The sequence below is a fragment of the Oryx dammah genome, unplaced genomic scaffold (assembly GCF_014754425.2).
Source record: "Oryx dammah isolate SB20612 unplaced genomic scaffold, SCBI_Odam_1.1 HiC_scaffold_6, whole genome shotgun sequence".
NCBI classification, from domain to species: Eukaryota; Metazoa; Chordata; class Mammalia; order Artiodactyla; family Bovidae; genus Oryx; species Oryx dammah.
In genome coordinates, this window is record NW_024070190.1 from 12,774,442 (window position 1) to 12,795,164 (window position 20,723).

Here is a 20,723-nt window from a genome sequence, read left to right on the forward strand (position 1 = left end):
AACTAAAGTGAAGTTTGCTTGTGGAGTCAGAAACTGGGCGGGACATTTACCCATCTGTTTAACTGTGCAGTGGCTGGGATGCCAGTTTCAATCTGGTGCAGGTCAGATGTGGTTGTGTCCCAGGATGGGGCTGACTGTGGCACAGTACATCTGTCACAGACCCCAGTGTCCACAAGCACATGGCTTAGCACTAATATTTCCTCAGTCTGTTGAATGGGTTAGTTTGCCCAGCCCTTCTTACCATATAGGGAAGCAGAGACAAGAAAGAAATTATTAAGGGCCATGTAAGTGAATCAGACACTAACTGGATCAGATTACACCCTGGCCCTCTTCCCAAGGAACTGTATTCAGAAGGGTACAAAGAGCCCACTTGTCCCTCCTCCAGTCTATTGTTGTTTTACTGATATGGAGTTGATTTGCAAAGTTGTGTTAGTTTCAGGTAAACAATAGAGTGATTCATTTAAATATATGCATATATTCTTTTTCATGTTCTTTTCAGTTATGGTTTATTATATTGAGTGTAGTTCCATGAGCTATACAGTAGATCCTTGTTGTTTATCTATTTTATATATAGCAGTTTATTTGTTAATCCCAAATTCCTAATTTATCCTTCTCCCCACCTTTGGTGACCATAAGTTTATGTCTGTGTCTGTTTTGTAAATAAGTTCATTTGCATCAAGTTTTTAGATTCCACGTAGAAGTGATGCCTTTCTTTCTTTTTCTGACTGACTTCACTTAGTATGATAATCTCTAGGTCCATCCACGTTGCTGCAGATGGCCTTATTTCATTCTTTTTTGTGACTGAGCAATATCCCATTGTATATGTATACCACATTATCCATTCATCTGCCAGTGGGTAGTTAGATTGCTCCCATGTCTTGGCTGTTGTAAATAGTGCTGCTGTGAACATTGGGATCTGCATATCTTTTCAAATTAGAGTTTCTCTTCAATCCATCATTTTGAAAGTCAGAATCACCTATTAGCTGAGCTTTGGGATAAAACAAAAGCAAAGTTCTTGTAAGGGTGTGTAATGCTGCGGGTGTAGCCAGAGAAGACAGGGCAGAGAACAGTCTCAGAACGTGAGCCCTTCCTGGCCGAGGCATGGTGAGAGGTGGCATGAGAAAACACTGTTGGTGAAAACTATCCGTGAAGTGATGTCATAGAGATTTTGCTGGAAAACCAGGCTGATGAGCCAAAGAGGGTGTGAGTCAGCATGTCCAATAGAAATTTCCATGATGATGAAACGCCCTGTATCTGTTGCTCCACCCTGGCAGCCCCTGTTTTCATGTAGACTGAGTGCTTGACTACTTGACTGAGGAGTTGGATTCTTCATCTTTCTTAATTTTTAGTTAATTTAAATTAAAATAGCCATGGGTGTCTAGAGGTTACAGCACAGATATGTAGCTTTGCCATAAAAAAGATCCTTTCTGTGTATGCAGCTTGCACATGATGAGAATAGCCTTGCAAGGCGCACAGAGCGTTGTTATCTCATAAATGAGGAAACCAAGGCTCAGAGCAGCTGACTCTCCCCAAATCACACAAGGCAGTAGATGGCAGAGCCTTTGCCCTTTGAATCCAAGGCTGTGCCCTCACCAGTCTCCTGGACAGACTCCATTCCTCTTGTGAGTGAGCACCCTTTAAACTTGATGGTTCTCATGCATGGCCATCCCTCCACAGGTGACAGCCCTACCCATCCCCATCTGCCCATTCTGCGTGGTTTCCAGGTGTGCTAATGCTGCATTCTTGTACTGTTTCCTCATTTCTGGGTTACACCCTCCACCTGCTCTGCATCATTAATGAATAAAAAGTTTAAGCAAAGGGTTACAGTCCCTAACGCTTGACTTCCCCATCCCCAGATATGCCCCCACCAGCAGTGGAAAAGCCCAGTGCTCTTCTGTTCTGCAGGAGAAGTAGGATCAGTGGTCAAGACCAGCAAGGCCCAGTGACAGCTTAATGGAATTTTCAGCTGGTGCATCTTCATGACCCTTGAGACCATCAGTGATCACAGCTTTAACCAGTGTCTTTTTGGGAAAAGTGGTGATGAACTAGGTCCTGTCTCACGAGGTCTTGGGGTGTTTCAGAAGTAGGGCTAAGTTAGCCAGACATGTGGTGCAGGCATCTCCCAAGGTATTACCACTGTAATCCATGTTTCCTGAGATTCTTTCTGTTATGATGTCAATAAAAAATACACAGTATCAGTAATAATATCATGGGACAAAATGTAATACCATGTATTCATAATTTTCTTCCCTCTTTCTAAAGGTGTATATGAAAGAGTTAACAATCATAGGAGCCAGAAAAACTTTTTTTTTTTTTTTTTAGGAAAAGTGAAGAGCTTAGCAACTGAAAAATATATTTTTCTGTTCTAAAGACACTTGCCAAACAACCTGTAGCTCAGATAGTAAAAGTCTCTACTGCAGATTCCATTTTGCACGATGATGGAAGCTGTCCTGTGCCTGTCCGTGCAGGAGGAAAGTTCTAGTGTAATGATGCTCTCCACATATGTGGATGGAGAGCGAGAACTTTATGAAAAGCTGGAGAGGCAGCAGTTAGACATCTAAATGCGTGCTGTGTCCCGGGCACTGTCTTTTGGGAGCCCCCAGCGCAGTGTGTGGAGGTGTGTGGTGCCCAGTGCTGCCTTCCTCGGGGTCTGGCGAGATTATTTAAGGGAGGCCCTCAAGTTTGCACACAATCAGTTGCCTCTCTTCCCGAGTCAGCGCAGTGGTGCATGGTAGATATAAGAATCCATAGAAGATTATGATTTTTTTCATTCATCCCACTCAGGAATACAGGTTCACATCTTAGACCAGCTAAGAGCAAACTCAGGCCAGCGGGAGCTGGGCCAGGCTGACCCAGTGGCACTTGTCAGCCAGGTTGAGTCCTTTCGTGGCGTTTTGACTGCCCAGTTGACAGTTCATTGAAAACCCTGCCCCTCAGCTGAGGCTTTTGACATTACTATTTTTGTTACTTATTTAATTATAGATCCTGTTTTATGTTCACTTTAAACTCATTATCTTCTAGTACTGAGTGCCACAGGTCCAGACCCTCCTTGGGCTCACTGGCTCATGCCAGTTTCAGTCTCAATAGGAACAGGAAGATGTCTGACCCCGCACCTCCCCGCTTCTCCTGATGGAGCAGCTTAATACTCCTTGGAAGGAGGCTGCCTGGAATCTGGGAAATTGCCAGTGTTCGGACTTGCCTGTGGGGACAAACAAAGCTAAGTCATCTGAGATGGTCCTGTGACACCACCATGCGTCATGGCTTCTGGAGAAGTGTGTTATTTCCAGGGGAGATGGGGGCTGTCGTCACCTCCAGGCGTGATCTTAATGCACCGCATATTAATAAGCACTGACTGAGGTGGGGGCTTTCGGGAACAGACGAGTTCCACATGGGCCTATGCTTGGGTAGTTCTGATTGGGGGGCTTCTTCTGTGATTATGTTTAGTTTGTCTTTTTTGATTAAATTGGATTGTGTGTTTAACATCAAAAACATAAAAATCTCAAAATATCTATAATTCCAACATATAAAAAGAGCCATTTAAGGATATAGTCAGCATATCTACACGCACACACACACAGAGAAAGACTATACCATGGCAGAGTTCCCAGCAGTAAGAAACACTCCCAAGCCCTCACAGTGTGGGGTGTTTTCGGTAAGGAGAGTCTCTGCTGGTTTATGTGCATCCTTGTACATTGAAATCAATCTATTTGCCAGAGAATAAAAGTTGATGTCACCACCACTCTGCTGCTTTTGTTAATCACAATGAGGTGGGGGAGCGTGCCCTTCATAAGCCATGTGTTTGGTCCCGTGGTCATAGGCACGCAGCTGTTGAGCAGTGAGCCCCATGGGTGGAGGCGGACCCTGAAGGTGCCCACAGATCCTGCCCCCATGTGGAGTGCCTCACCCGGGGCTTCACTCAGACACTGACCTGGGTGTTGCTGTGGAGGTAATATGATTCTGCGGACATAACTGTGGCCCTAAGTCCATTGATTTTAGAAAGTAAATGATCCCAGGTGGACCTGACCTAATGAGGCGAGCCGTTAAAGGGGCAACCTCTTCCTGGCAAAGAGCTTGGAAGCACAGGAGGGATTCAACTCAAGGCAGAGTCTCCACTGCCAGCTTTGAGGCTGGAAGGGGCCCAGCGGGGGAGGGCAGTGACCTCTAGGGACTGAGAGGCCCCTCTGCCAGTTCATAGCAGCAGAGAACCATGCACACATAGCCAGCAATGCTGACTGTGGTATCCTGAACAGAGTCTCGCCCATGCCCTGTAGAACCAGGTTTACGTGGGTGCTGTGTGAACCACTAGGCTTGTGATGACTCATTACACAGTGAAAAAGCAGCAAGAGTATAATGTATCTAAATTTGAGTGTGTATATCTGTCCAGAAACATCAAATAAGTTGTGTGAGGAGAGGACAGCTGTGTGTGTGTGAAAGTAGAAATCATCTATTAGGCTGGATTTACGTAAATATATATTTATATATATAAACAATAATTTATATAATCTACATATATATGTATATATAATCTATATATAACATTTATATATATATATAAGTAATATGTAGTTAGAAACCTATTTCTGTTCTAGTTCTGCCTTGAGCACCATGACCTCGGAGGAGTCAGCAGTGTCCACCGGCTGTACCCATCCCACTACCGCCACTGCTTTCCAGCCAGGCTGTTGGACTTTTGATCCCTCCCATCCTGGGCAGTTTCCTTGCCCTCCTTCCCCTGCAGGTCTCTGTGAGCACCTCCTCCATGGGAGGCCCCCAAGTGCTGGTGACCTCAGGAGCCTGGCTCAGCTCTGCGCACCCACACGTGCTAACCCTCCCTGACCTTCTCCAGTTTACACCTTCCTCTTCCTGTGGCTTCTGTTTGGAGGGCCCTCCGCACTTCAGACTCAGCACCATCACAGCTGGGCTCAGGCATCCCTCATCTGTTCCTTGCCTCCCCGCCACCGCCTGGGCCGATGGCTCCACAGCACTGCGGAACAGTGCTGAGGGCCATAACATTTTAGGGGCTGACAATGCTTTTGTTTCTCTCAAAATCAGAAGGGGAAAAAAATGAAAACTTGTAAGTTGAAGAAAGTGCTTTAATATATGAATTAATATATTTATGCCACTGCAATTGTAAAATATGATTTTAAATACTTTTTCACAGAGGACAAGGCCCATGGGAGCAAAAAGGCCCGTGAAAGTCACAACGCAGCCCTGCCCCAGCCTTGTCTGCAGGATGGTGGTGTTTGCCCTGATGGTGCCATGTGTTGCTGTGCCTATGGCACAGGAAGCAGGGCAGCACTTTGTGACCTGACCTCAGTGACATCACGCAACTCCGAGTACTGGCAAGGGCCCTCTTCTGCCCTGATGGGCGAGCCTGAGTGAGGACATCCTCCTTACCTTCATTTCCTTGCTGACACGCCTTGGTGCTTGCGATGAGCAGAAGTGGCTGGCGGGATCCACTGTTCCCTGGCCAGACACTCGGTTCCCTTCCCAGCATTGTCCCCACAGGGACTGGGGCCTCTGTGTGCCAACAGCCTCTGCGTGCCAACCCTTTCCCACCCCCAACCCTGAGCACATCCACGCTTCCAAAGAGGACAGAGAGAGTATTGGGGTGGAAGGGAGGACACTAGTCTGTGCAGCTGAGTCTGGTCTGGAAATCAGAGGGTGACGTTGGCGGGTATCTCACATCTGAGAACCTGATAACTTGCCTTCCAAAACACTGACTTTATTTCTGGAGACAAGTTTGTAGGGCTCTGGCTCACCCAGTACCTCAGCTGGGAAAGCTGCTGGTGAGAAAGATGTGATTCTTTCCAGGTTATCGTTAGCTTCAGGAGAGAAGCAATGTTCCCTTTGCTGTTAGGACGTAAGCAGGGTCAGTTTATTCTGCTGGTGTTGGTCACCCTGATGGCCAAGTTTAGCCCTGCCCACTCCAGGCATCCTCTCATGAATCAAGGCCTGTGGGTTCATCAGGAGGGGTGACGTCTTATGTCTACTTTATTGGGGCCTCTGAACTTGGCATCTGTGTGGTTCTGAACCATCCTTTGGCATTGGCATACACCTCCTGCATGAGAAGCTCAGACCTTCCAAGCAGCTGCTGACTTGTCTTGGAGCATATCTGAGGCCATCCATTCAGTGCTTGAATAGCTCTGAGTGTTAGTAAGAGCTCTGATTAAAGCAGATCTGTTTTCCACCTGTTTGTTTACATTCAACTTGGTTCTGCCCTAGAAAGATTGTAATCATCATTCTGCAACACAGCTCTGCAGCCAAAGTGGAGCTCTTGGAGTCCTCTGTGCTCCTCCCTGTGGCTCTTTGTTATGGCAGCCCTAGAAAACTAATACGCCAACCACCACCCTTCTCTTTACACCTTGGGAAGTGTGGCATCCCAGAGAACCAACTGTGATGTGACCAGGGAAGAATGAGATGGTCACCACCTTGGTTTTTAATGGGAGTCAAGATACATATCTGAGGCCTGCAGTCATCCATCTCCAAGTGTTTAGTATTTTGCTTGTTTTAGTATTCTTGCTGAGTCATATCTCTTGCATCCCATACTAGATGCAGTTAATTTTTTTCACTTGGTTACAGGATTTTGCATTTAATCCTATTAAATGTTGCCTGCCTCAGGCAGAGTGTGCCAGAGACTGCCCCCTCTCTCTCCAGGGAACTTGGAGGGGTTCATCAGGGTTGGGCCCGAGGGATTCCAGCACTGCACCTTCCATACTCTGCTGAGAATCCTGGGTGTGTGTGGATGGAAGGTTTCCTTTCAGGAGACATGTGGGACAAAACTGCTGTCCTGAGGTAGAATGCTCAAACTACTGCACAGTTGCATTCATCTCACACACTATCAAAGTGATGCTCAAAATTCTCCAAGCCAGGCTTCAACAGTACGTGAACTGCGAAATTCCAGATGTTCAAGCTGGATTTAGAAAAGGCAGAGGAACCAGAGATCAAATTGCCAACATCCACTGGATCATCGAAAAAGCAAGAGAGTTCCAGAAAAACATCTATCTTTGCTTTATTAACTATGCCAAAGCCTTTGACTGTGTGGATCACAAGAAACTGTGGAAAATTCTGAAAGAGATGGGAATACCAGACCACCTGACCTGCCTCTTGAGAAACCTGTATGCAGGTCAGGAAGCAACAGTTAGAACTGGACATGGAACAACAGACTGGTTCCAAATAGCAAAAGGAGTACATCAAGGCTGTATATTACCACCCTGTTTTTTTAACCTGTATGCAGAGTACATCATGAGAAATGCTGAGCTGGAGGAAACACAAGCTGGAATCAAGATTGCCAGGAGAAATATCAAAAACCTCAGATATGCAGATGACACTACCCTTATGGCAGAAAGAGAAGAACTAAAGAGCCTCTCGATGAAAGTGAAAGAGCAGAGTGAAAAAGTGGCTTAAAAATCAGCATTCAGAAAACTAAGATCATGGCACCTGGTCCCATCACTTCATGGCAAGTAGATGAGGAAACAATGGAAATAGTGACAGACTTTATTTTGGGGGGGCTCCAGAATCACTGTAGACGGTGACTGCAGCCATGAAATTAAAAGATGCTTACTCTTTGGAAGAAAAGTTATGACCAACCTAGACAGCATAGTAAAAAGCAGAGACATTACTTTGTCAACAAAGTCAAAGCTATGGTTTTTCCAGTAGTCATGTATGGATGTTAGAGTTGGACTATAAAGAAAGCTGAGTGCTGAAGAATTGATGCTTTTGAACTGTGGTGTTGGAGAAGACTCTTGAGAGTCTCTTGGACAGCAAGGAGACCCAGCCAGTCCATCCTAAAGAAAAGCAGGCCTGAATATTCACTGGAAGTAGTGATACTGAAGCTGAAACTCCAGTGCTTTGGCCACCCGATGCAAAGAGCTGACTCCTTTGAAAAGACCCTGATGCTGGGAAAGATTGAAGGTGGGAGGACAAGGGGATGACGTAGGATGAGATGGTTGGATGGCATCACTGACTCAATGGACATGAGTTTGGGTAGACTCCGGGAGTTGGTGATGGACAGGGAGGCCTGGCGTGCTGCAGTCCATGGAGTCACAAAGAGTCTGACATGACTGAGTGACTGAACTGAGATGGGTTTGGGGACAGAGTGCCCAGCGTGGTTGTGTCAGGATATCCTGGGAGTCAGAACTGGTGCAGAAACCTATGGCGTGGCTGTAGCATTGGGCTTTGCTGAAGGAGAGAAGACAGGTTCTGAGGAAATGTCCTTGCTTAGTCATAGCCACCCACGATGCTTGGCAGAGATGACTAGCTTCTTCACCTCAGTGTCTTACTGTCTGTCAGAGGGTCCTTCTGGGAATCTAAGTGGGAAAGGCATAAAGGCCCCAAAATGAAGTGTTAAGTCCTGCCACATGAACCCCCAAGGCTGAGGGGAAGCCAAGTCCTCCCTGATGATTCCTCAAAGATGAGCGGCTTTTAAAGGCAGACCCACACCCCCTGCTCTTCCTTTACCTCAGGAACATCAGATGCTGTGTTTTGCAAGAGATCGTCTGTGGTCACTTGGCCAAAGGCAGCCCTGGGGACCTGTCCGTCCTCCCCATGCCCCATCTCAGCTGTTCTCAGTCTGCATGACCAGGCCTGCATTCAGCAGTTCTGTGCCTCAGAGGGTAGAAAGAGTGAGGCTCCTTGCCCGTCAGCTGCTGGCTGTGGTTCCTGGGCTGTGTGACAGGCATGGTGAGCACCATGAGCACTCAGAAAGGGGGACAGTAGTTAATACCCGTGTGGTGATTCTTCACGGTTCAGTCAGATGTAGGGAGGACCACTCACTTCTTGACTCCCTTCCCACTTCCGGCATCTATGTCTTAGATGATATCTTCAGAAAATGGTCATGGGACATGGTTTAAAATTATTGTGCAGTAATTCAGCAGTAATTATTGTGTAGTAATTTGCAGCCAAAGATGGAAAAGCTCTATACAGTCAGCAAAAACAAGACTGGGAGCGGGCTGTGGCTCAGATCATGAATTCCCTATTGCCAAATTCAGACTTAAATTGAAGAAACTGGGGAAGACCACTAGACCATTCAGGTATGACCTAAATCAAATTCCTTATGACAATACAGTGGAAGTGAAAAATAGACTTAAGGGCCTAGATCTGATAGACAGAGTGCCTGATGGACTATGGACGGAGGCTCGTGACAGGAGACAGGTAGCAAGACCATCCCCAAGAAAAAGAAGTGCAAAAAAGTAAAATGGCTGTCTGAGGAGGCCTTACAAATACCTGTGAAGAGCGGAGAAGCGAAAAGCAAGGGAGAAAAGGAAAGATATACCCATTTGAATGCAGAGTTCTGAAGAATAGCAAGGAGAGATAAGAAAGCCTTCGTCAGCGATCAGTGCAAAGAAATAGAGGAAAACAATACAATGGGAAAGACTAGAGAGCTCTTCAAGAAAATTACAGATACCAAGGGAACATTTCATGCAAAGATGGGCTCAATAAAGAACAGAAACGATATGGACCTAATAGAAGCAGAAGATATTAAGAAGAGCTGGCAAGAATACACAGAAGAACTGTACAAAAAAGACCTTCAGGACCCAGATAATCACCAAAGTGTGATCACTCACACTCATCTAGAGCCAGACATCCTGGAATGTGAAATCAAATGGGCCTTAGGAAGCATCGCTACGAACAAAGCTAGTGGAGGTAATGGAATTCCAGTTGAGCTATTTCAGATCTTAAAAGATGATGCTGTGAAAGTGCTTCACTCAATATGTCAGCAAATTTGGAAAACTCAGCAGTGGCCACAGGACTGGAAAAGGTCAGTTTCCATTCCATTCCCAAAGAAAGGCAATGCCAAAGAATGCTCAAACTACAGCACAATTGCACTCATCTCACACGCTAGTAAAGTAACACTCAAAATTCTCCAAGCTAGGCTTCAGCAATACGTGAACTGTGAACTTCCAGATGTTCAAGCTGGTTTTAGAAAAGGCAGAGGAACCAGAGATCAAATTGCCAACATCTGCTGGATCATCGAAAAAGCAAGAGGGTTCCAAAAAAACATCTATTTCTGCTTTATTGACTATGCCAAAGCCTTTGCCTCTGTGGATCACAATAAACTGTGGAAAATTCTGAAAGAGATGGGAATTCCAGACCACCTGACCTGCTTCTTGAGAAACCTGTGTACAGGTCAGGAAGCAACAGTTAGAACTGGACATGGGATAACAGACTGATTCCAAATAGAAGAAGGAGTACGTCAAGGCTATATATTGTCACCCTGATTATTTAACTTATATGCAGAGTACATCATGAGAAATGCTGGGCTGGAGGAAGCATAAGCTGGAATCAAGATTGCCAGGCGAAATATCAATAAGCTCAGATATGCAGATGACACCACCCTTAGGGCAGAAAGTGAAGAAGAACTAAAGAGCCTCTTGATGAAAGTGAAAGAGGAGAGTGAAAAAGTTGGCTTAAAGCTCAACATTCAGAAAACGAAGATCATGGCATCCGGTCCCATTACTTCATGGCAGATAGATGGGGAAACAGTGGAAACAGTGGCTGACTTTATTTTTCTGGACTCCAAAGTCACTGCAGATGGTGATTGCCTCCATGAAATTAAAAGTCGCTTACTCCTGGGATGGAAAGTTGTGACCAACCTAGACAGCATATTAAAATGCAGAGACATTACTTTGCCAACAAAGGTCTGTCTAGTCAAGGCTATGGTTTTTCTAGTAGTCATGTATGGTCATGAGAGTTGGAATATAAAGAAAGCTGAGCACTGAAGAATTGATGCTTTTGAACTGTGGTGTTAGAGAAGACTCTTGAAAGTCCCTTGGACTGCAAAGAGATCCAACCAGTCCATCCTAAAGGAGATCAGTCCTGGATGTTCACTGGAGGGACTGATGTTGAAGCTGAAACTCCAATACTTTGGCCACCTGATGCAATGGGTTGACTCATTTGAAAAGACTCTGATGCTGGGAGAGATTGGGGGCAGGAGGAGAAGGGGATGACAGAGGATGAAATGGCTGGATGGCATCACTGACTCGATGGATGTGAGTTTGAGTGAACTCCGGGAGTTGGTGATGGACAGGGAGGCCTGGCGTGCTGCAGTTCATGAGGTCACAAAGAGTTGGACATGACTGAACGAGTGAACTGAACTGAATTCCAGCACATCCTCTTTGCTGGTCCTGGGATGTCACGTAGGTTTTAAATCCCGTCTCTCCCTCTGCAGTATGAAGTGAATGCTGCCCCATCTGCCCACCTGTTGGTTACTAGGACTGTGGACATGCTTTGTAAATGAAAAAGCGGTATGCAAACAGAAAGTACACAGATCCGTTCTTACAGGGGAAGTAGCCTTTATTTCTGTTTACTGTGAACATGACTTCTGTGCTTCAGAACAAGCAAATGTGTTTGCATTTGATCTCAGCGGCCAGATGCATTACTTGTAACTATTAGACCTTTTCCCTTCTCTACTCTGGCAGGTCCAAACTGCAGTCTTGGGCTGAGGCACTGGGCTGCAGGGCAGCCAGGAAGTGACCAGTCTCTGTGGACCACAGAGATGCTGGGGCCAGTGGGGGCTGTGGAACAGATGGCCTGTAACGGGATGACTTTCCCACATTCCCGGCCTGGTGGCAAAAGCCTGTGCTTCCTCAATGATTGGACCCAGCCTGGTCCTGCTGTGAGCTCACTGACCCCTGTGTGTTTCTGATGCAGATTTATGTCCACCTGAAGGAAGGCGGTGGCCCTGATGGGCTGGATGCACTGAAGAACAAGCCCCAGCTGCACAGCATGGTGGCCAGGAGCCTTTGCCGGAACGCGGCCGGGAAGAACTACATCATCTTCACTGGGCCCAGCATCACCAGCCTGACCCTGTTTGAAGAGTTTGAAAAGCAAGGTTTGCCAAGTGGGGACCGGATTGAATGAGGCCCCTCCCCCTTGAGAAGTGCGGAGATGGGGCTGGGGGTTCGGGTGGGCAGCATGGCCCCCAGAACGCCTGATGAGAAAGCCTGAGCCTGAGGGCCTGCTGCCTGTCTGCCCTGCTTGGCCCCAGAGATGTGGACAGAGACCTGTCTCAAGCTTGTGGTCTAGGGGACAGGTCAGTACAGGTTTTCTGGGTGCACCCCTTTGTGTCCTTTGTGATGAGCCCAGGCCATCCAAGGAGTTTTGCTAGCGTTTTATGGGCTGCTATAACAAAGTGCCCCAGAGTGGGTGGCTCATACACAGCAGGGATTTATTGCTCACAGTCGCAGAGGCTGGACGTCCAGGACGGGGTGCCACCGTGGCTGGATGAGGCTGCAGATTTCTCCTTGTGTCCTCACGTGGGGAAAGGGATGAGGGAATCTGGGGGGCCTCTTTTATAAGGGCACCAATCCCATTCATGAGGGCTCCACCTTTCTGACCTAATCACCTCCTGAGGGCCCACTTCCAGATACCATCACCTCACCTGAGGCATTAGGTTTCGATGTAGGAATTGGGAATGGGGCACAAATATTAAATCCACAGCCTCAAGGCACAGCTTCTCCTAAGGCTCTTAGGGAGTCTGAACTCCCCAGTCTGTGAGCTGTAATGTCACCCCTTCCAGTTGGACAGAGAATTGTGTGGATTAATACAGGCAGCTGCACAGTGGGCCTCAGAGAGGTGTTAGCTCCCCTCAGTGCTAAGATGCCTGGTTCGTTTGTTGAAAAGATTGAGCAAAAGAATTGGGGCTATAGAAGCAGACCCCGGCTGAGTCAGGGAGCCCCGTGGCAGGCTGCATCTATTCTTACTTGGTCCTGCATTTGAGATTTATATTCCGTTCACTCAGGAAAAACCTAGAACACCCCCACTCAGCTCCTCCAGACACTGAAATTGCAGACCTGTTGCTTAGCAACAGATCTGAAGTCTGGCCTTAAAAACAAACCCTCTGAAGCAATAGGGAGCCCATAGCTGCTGACCTGTGGCCTCAGCAACTGTGATGAGGTAGCCCCTGGGCTGCTGACCTGGGCTGTACCTCACTACTCTGGTTCCAGCAGGGCTCAGGGTTTAATTGTTGAGAGAACTCAGTGTGGACAGATCAGACGTTATGAAGCAGGGCCGTGGAAGCCAAGTTGGAGAAAATTGGCCCCGGGGCTCATGAACCCAGCGCCATGTGTCCCCATGTAAGAGCACGTGGTGAGCACTAGGGCTACCATGGCCACTGGCCTGCTCGGCTCCCAGTGTGAGTGTCACGGGCATGGCACGAAACCCCGGGGTTCCCAGAACTGCGCTAACAGTTTCCGTGGGCCCTGCAGGCCCGATGCTGCCTCATACCACCTCGTCACCTGGACCGAGGGTGACACTCTCGTAGCGTGGGCCTGGTGGGAATGGCAGGTACAGAGTGAGGGCACCAAAGGCTTCCCTGAGACCTGGGCCGCTGGCCTGTGTTCTGGGAAGAAGAGGGCCCTCCCCGCTCAGGGAACTAGAGGATAGAGGAGAATCTTTTAGTGGAAAAAAATAGACATGGAATTTGAGTTTTTCCCTCTCATATGACCTCCTGGGCTTCCCTTGCAATGCCTGACATGCGGGGAGGTGGTCTCCATGTTGCCCATGGATAGCTGCCTCCACCCTCAGGGATTCTGCATTCTCTGGTCTGGTGACCCCAGGAAATTCTGATGGGCAACCAGGGTTGAAGTCATAGCCAAGAGCCTGGCTGTGCCTCCTGGGCGCATGGAGACTGCTTTGTAACGATATTCACATGAGAATCGCTATTTTCATAAATAAACTTGTGCACTGCTAGATTCTCTTCTTCTGTTAGAAAAATGCAGCTGCTCTTTGGGTGGTTGTATTCATCAAGCCTGGTGGGCAATTTTAAACATCCTCATTCATCTAAATTCTCCTCTTGTTTTGAAGACAGATTCTTGTTTGTAAATCTCGGAGTGTGGGTATTTGGATCCATAGTGGTGGGAGCCGTGGGGAGCCCCCCTCTTTTGGGCAGCAAAACTGGGCGTGCCCCCCAAGGGTCTGACTGAGGCGGTGGAAGGACAGGAGATCATGAGAGTCCTTCCACCACAGAAGGTGACCAGGAGTCATCCCCATGACATCGGGGAGACCAGTCTCTAGTCAGAATGCCCCTTCACGTCTCCTCTGGGCATGGGGAGAAGTGGGCTTCCCCGTGGCTCCCCAGGGGAGCCCATGAGCAGTGAGGACTGGGAAAGACCTCAAGTCCTGGAAGAATTTGGAGAAGCCTCCTTATTTCAGTTGGTCTCTGCTGGCAGGGCTTCTGCTGCAGGCAACATTCTAGAGTTCAGAGGCCCTGCTCAAGCTCTTCCCCCAGAAAACTCTGCCACTCACCACTCCCACAAAGCACGTGTCGTGTGATGACTCCCGCCTCTGCCTTTCACAGGCTGCACACAGGCGGAGCTTCCCGAAGTGCCCTGCAGGTGGCGAGTCTTGGTGAGAGGGGTAGGGTACATAAGCTGGTTTGGGCTTAATGATGCCCGTCTCTGCCCGCCCAGCCAAGAGCCTGAGGTTCATGTGCATCGCGTGAGCTCAGGAGTTCTAGAAGCAGATGGGAGAATGGGTCCACAGGTTCATCCCTGTACTGGCAGGTTGCAAGCCCTCTGGCCATGAGAACTGCTGTCTTCCTGCCGATGCTCTGCTTCGTTAGGTCTTCTGTGTGATCTTAGATACATACAGAAGTGAGGGGGAGGCAGTACGTCCGGGACGAAAGCTCCCAAATTTCCCATCTCTCCTGGGGAAGCGGGGGAGCCGCCCTGAGGCTGTGCGGTCCCTGTATCCGCAGGGATCTACTGCTGTGGCCTGCTCAGCTCCAGGAAGAGTGACTGCACCGGCCTGCCGCCCTCCATGCTAAGCAGCCCAGCCACACCACCTGCCCGGGGCCAGCACAGCATCCGGATGAAGGGGAGCATGTCCCTGATCTGCTGGTACAACAAGGGGCACTTCCGCTTCCTGACCAATGCCTACTCGCCCATGCAGCAAGGTGAGCATACTGGGGGCCCCAGGTGGGGCTCTGGAGGCTGGGCTTGACCCCTGCCCCTCTTTAGCTCTAGGCCGTGGAGTGGGTGATGCCTGCTGCTTCTTACATGGAGGCTGGCCCTCCTGCACCCACAGGCTGTCTGCGCCCTGGGACTTGTTATATCAGGAGAAGCCGTGAGGCTGGCATTTGCAGATGACCTGAGCAGTTCCCCACATAGGTCCCTAGGTCATACGTACATAGTGTGATAATTGGTTCTGTTGAACAGCATTTACATAATCGCTTCATCATTTAGGATTCTGTGAAAAATCTAGTCTCATGGGAGGAGGAAAAAAGTCAACCATTCTTTTTTTTTTTTCTGCTTTTTATTTTTTATTTTTTTTTTACTTTGCAATACTGTATTGGTTTTGCCATACATTGACATGAATCCACCACAGGTGTACATGAGTTCCTAACCTAGAACCTCCCTCCCCATATCATCTCTCTGGGTCATCCCAGTGCACCATTCTTATCTTTTCAATGTTTGTATTTAAGGGAACCCACAGCTCAAACATTATTAAATAGCAGAAAAGAAAATTGCAATGACAAAGGGACCCTTTACAAAAGTACTTACAGCTTCCCTGGTGGCTCAGAGAATCCACCTGCATTGCAGGAGACCTGGGTTCGGAAAATCCCCTGGAGAAGGGAGCAGCTACACACTCCAGTATTCTGGCCTGGAGAATTCCATAAACAGAGGAGCAGGCCGTGGGGTTGCAAAGAGTCAGATATAACTGAGTGCCTTTCACTTTGAGTGTACTTGAAAAGTCCCTTGGGTTCCTTTACATTAAGACATCATTGTCTTTACTATTGGGCTTCCCAGCTGGTGCTAGTGGTAAAGAACCTGCCTGCCAATGCAGGTTACGAGACGCCTTAACCTGAGGCGTTAAGAGACGCCAGTTGGATCGGTGGGTCAGAAAGATCCCCTGGAGAAGGGCATGGCGACCCACTCCAGTATTCTTGCCTGGAGAATCCCATGGACAGAGGAGCCTGCCGGGCTACAGTCCATGGGGTCGCACAGATTCGGACACAACTGAAGCGACTTAGCACGGCAGTCTTTACTATTAAAGGAACACTGCCAAGGAACTCAGGGGTGTGTGTAGCGTGTGAATTGCTATGCGTGTATGCATGTGTGCGGTATGTGTGTATATATGTCGTGTGTGTGGTATTTAGCATCTCTTATTCACTTATCCCCATCCCTCACCTCCACACACCTCGTGTAACATTTCAGTGCAGGTAACAATCAAGGCACATGGGTATTGTTACCCCACTCAGGGGTGTGGGGGTGAAGGTGGAGAAAACCGACCCATCAGGTTCAAGGGCACCTAGAGGAGAGTTTTGGAATTGCCCTGCCTCGGGGTGGGACCAGAGGATCGAAGTATCTTGGAAGGTGTGGGTCTAGGGTGTTGGAGTTGCGTCCCACCAAATTATTTTAAGTGATGGCCTCTGAAACGATGTCCCAAAGCAGGAGATTGCCCATGTCTGAACTGGGCAATGAGGTGGCAGAGAAAAGACTACATCTGGGAATGTTTGGGAAAAGCCTGCAATAGGGTCGAAAACCCTAGTCTCAAGGACTAGAGCCCTTTAATCAGACACCAAGGGAAGGAGGCTGTTAAGGGGCAAAGACAATAAAATTTGGGGGGGGTTGGTTTTTAAATAAGCTGAAACAAGTATTTGTGTTCAATTCAGTGATACTTTCCTTTGCTAAAGTGTGCGCTCTGTTATTAATCATGAAGTTCCAAATCCTAGATGCCCTTAAAGATCTCGAGGTGTGTGTCCACAACCTGGCCACAGACCACCCCCACCTCCAAGCCCCTGAGCCCTCCCTGCCCCGTTAGGGCCTGTGGACACTGTGAGCCCATCTGGGAGAGACGAGACCCTGGGTGTGGCCGAGGGGCTCGCAGAGTAGAGGCTCTGATGTTGGCATGCTCCCCACTTGGAGTCCTTTTCGTGGTTCCATCCAAGGGCCTTGCTGCTTAATGGAGATAGTTCTGGTGTGATTGTCCTTCTGCTGTGCTTCAAAAACATGACTTTTTAAAACTACCTAGTATTTCATCCTTAGATTGTGTCATAATTCTTTATCTTGCTCCCTATTAATGATCTTTTTTTTTTTTCACAATATGAGGAGTGATATAGTGAATATTTTCATAGATAAATCTTCAGGTACATCTTTGGTCGCTTCCTCAGGATAAATCTAAAAGTTAAATGGTTGTGCCAAAGGGTCTGAATGGTTTTAAGACTCTGATGCTGTGCTGCCAAAAGGCTGTACTTATTACCACTGCAGTGGTTACAAGAGACTGAGATTTCTCCTGCTATACCAACACTGTATTTGTTTTCTTTCCTAAATTTGTCAATAAGATGGCTGAAAATGCTATAAAATTTTAACTATAGATTGCCATGACTGCTGGTGAGGTTGAACATCTCTTCATGTGTTTATTAGCTGATTTTCGATGATTTTCTCATGTTCTTTTAAATTTTTCATTTGAAGTACTTGTCTTAGGAACTTGAAATTTTATGAAAGATTTTATGCCTATAGCAGGTATTTTTATGCATTTGTCTTCCTGTTGCCTTTATTTATGGTCAGTATTTTTAACGTACAAAGGGTTTTCATTTCCACATAGGCACAGCTGTTGAGGGCCTTCCTAGGTGGCACTAGTGGTAAAGAACCTGCTTACAATATGGGAGACATAAGAGACTGGGGTTTGATCCCTGAGTTGGGAAGACCCATGGAGGAGGGCATGGCAAGCCACTCCAGTTTTTGCCAGGAAAATCCCATGGACAGAGGAGCCTGGTGGGCTACGGTCCATAGGGTCGCACAGAATCAGACTTAGCAGGCACGCATGCTGTTAATCATGTTATTTGTTCTCATGCTTAAAAAAAACCCTGCTCTGTCCCAAGGCCAGGTAAGTAAATAGTTCACCTGGCTCTTTTATAATGTGATTTTGTGCTCTTTGCACTTGGAATTTATTTTGGTATGTGGCATCAGTCAGGGTGCTACTGTTTTTTTTTGATAAGTGGCAAGGATTGGTTGACCAAGCAGCCCCACCTCTGTTCCTGAACCATTGATCAAATAATTACTTTTTCCCTACTTATTTTATATATCACCCAGATGACAGAGTCTCGTATGTTCTAAAGACTGCTTGCCAGCTTTATACTGTCTTCTATTATGAACATATATGCTCTTCTAAAAGGTGAGAAGAATTTCCCGTTTCAGAAAACATGTAACTACTTATGAACATTTTGTTTAGTCACTCAGTCGAGTTTTAATCTTTGTGACCCCACGGACTGCAGCATGCCAGGCTTCTCTGTCCTTCACCATCTCCCTGAGCTTGCTCAAACTCAAGTCCATTGAGTCAGCGTTACCATCCAACCATCTCATCCTCTGTCATCACCTTCTCCTCCTGCCTTCAATCCTTCCCAACATCATGGTCTTTTCCAATGAGTCAGCTCTTTGTATCAAGTGGCCAAAGTATTGGAGTTTCAGCTTCAGCATCAGTCCTTCCAATGAATATTCAGGGTTGATTTCCTTTAGGACGGACTGATTGGATCTCCATGCAGTCAAGGGACTCTCAAGAGTCTTCTCCAACACCTCAGTTCAAAAGCACCAATTCTTCAGAGCTTAGCCTTGTTTGTAGTCCAGCTCTTACATCCATACATGACCACAGGAAAAACCATAGCTTTGACCTTTGTCGGCAAAGTGATGTCTCTGCTTTTTAATACACTGTCTAGGTTAGTCATAGCTTTTCTTCCAAGGAGCAAGAGTCTTTTAATTTCATGGCTGCAGTCACTATCTGCAGTGATTTTGGAGCCCTAAAAGATAAACTCTGTCACTGTTTCCATTGTTTCCCCATCTATTTGTGATGAAGTGATGGGACCAGATGCCATGATCTTCTTTTTTTTGAATGTTGAGTTTTGAATGTTAAGTCAGCTTTTTCACTCTCCTCTTTCACCTTCATCAAGACGCTCTTTTGTTCCTTTTCACTTTTTGCTGTAAGAGTGGTGTCATCTGCATACCTGAAGTGAAAGAAGAGAGTGAAGTCAGTAAGTCGTGTCCATCTCTTTGCCACCCCATGGACTGTAGCCTACCAGGCTCCTCCATCCATGGAATTTTCCAAGCAAGAGTACTGGAGTGAGTGGCCATTTCCTTCTCCAGAGGATCTTCCCGACCCAGCAATTGAACCCGAGTCTCCCATATTGCAGGCAGACGCTTTACCACCTGAGCCACCAGGGAATCTGAGGTTATTGACATTTCTCCTGGCAATCTTGATTCCAGCTTGTGCTTCATCCAGCTCGGCATTCTGCATGTTGTACTCTGTATATAAGTTAAATAAGCAGGGTAACAATATACAGCCTTGACTTACTCCTTTCTTGATTTAGAACCAGTCTGTTGTACATGTCCCATTCTAACTGTTGCTTCTTGACCTGCATACAGGTTTCACATCAGGGAGGTAAGGTAGTCTGGTATTCCCATCTCATGAAGAATTTTCCAGTTTGTTGTGATCCATACAATCAAGGCCTTTAGCATAGTCAGTGAAGCAGAAGTAGATTTTTTTTGAAATTCTCTTGCTCTTTCTATGATCCAGCAGATGTTGGCAGCTTGATCTCCGGTTCCTCTACCTTTTCTAAATCCAGCTTAAACATCTGGAAGTTCTCGGTTCATGTACTCTTGAAGCCTAGGTTGGAGAACTTTGAGCAGTACTTTGCTGCTGTGTGAAATGAGTACAATTGTGCAGTAGTTTGAGCATTCTTTGGCATTACTTTTCTTTGGGATTGGAATGAAAACTGACCTTTTCCAGTCCTGTGACCACTGCTGAGTTTTCCAAATTTGCTGACATATTGAGTACAGCACTTTCACAGCATCATCTTTCAGTATTTGAAATAGCTCCACTGGAATTCCATCACTTCCACGAGCTTTGTTTGTAGTGGTGATTTCTAAGGCCCACTTGGTTTCACACTCCAGAATGTCTGACTCCAGGTTAGTGATCACACCATCATGGTTATCTGGGTCATTATGATCTTTTTTGTGTAGTTCTTCTGTGTTTTCTTGCCACCTCTTAATATCTTCTGTATCTGTTAGGTCCATACCATTTCTGTCCTCTATTGAGCCCATCTTGGCATGAAGTGTTCCCTTGGTATCTCTAATTTTCTTGAAGAGATCTCTAGTCTTTCCCATTCTATTGTTTACCTCTATTTTGCATTGATCACTTTCTTCTCTCTCCTTGCTATTCTTTGGAACTCTGCATTCATATGGGTATATCTTTCCTTTTCTCCTTTGCTTTTTACTTCTCTTCTTTTCACAACTATTTGCAAGTCCACCTCAGACAGCCATTTTTCCTTTTTGCATTTCTTTTTCTTTGGGATGATCTTGATCCCTGCCTCCTATATGATGTCACGAACTTCCATCTATAGTTCTTCAGCCACTCTGTCTATCAGATCTAATCTCTTGAATCTATTTGTCACTTTACTGTAAGGGATTTGATTTAGGTCATACCTGAATGGTCTATTGGTTTTCCCTACTTTCTTCAATTTATGTCTGAATTTGGCAATAAGGAGTTCATGATCTGAGCCACAGTCAGCTCCCAGTCTTATTTTTGCTGACTATATAGAGCTTCTCCACCTTTGGCTACAAAGAATATAATCAGTTTGATTTCGGTATTGACCATCTGGTGATGTCCATGTGTAGAGTCTTCTGTGTGTTGTTGGAAGAGGGTCTTTGCTATTACCAGTGCATTCTCTTGGCAAAACTCTGTTAGCCTTTGCCCTGTTTCATTTTGTACTCCAAAGCCAAACTTGCCTGTTA

The 20,723-nt window shown here is 46.8% G+C and overlaps 1 protein-coding gene across 1 annotated transcript in view; it reads left to right on the forward strand.

The window, feature by feature from the left end:
* Positions 1 to 20,723, forward strand: part of PGBD5 (piggyBac transposable element derived 5) — a 105,360-nt gene that overhangs the window by 75,008 nt on the left and 9,629 nt on the right. Inside the window, exons 4-5 of the mRNA XM_040242778.1 lie at positions 11,650 to 11,830; positions 14,696 to 14,893. Of these exons, the coding sequence (XP_040098712.1) occupies positions 11,650 to 11,830; positions 14,696 to 14,893 (379 nt within the window). The remainder of the gene's footprint in view (positions 1 to 11,649; positions 11,831 to 14,695; positions 14,894 to 20,723) is intronic.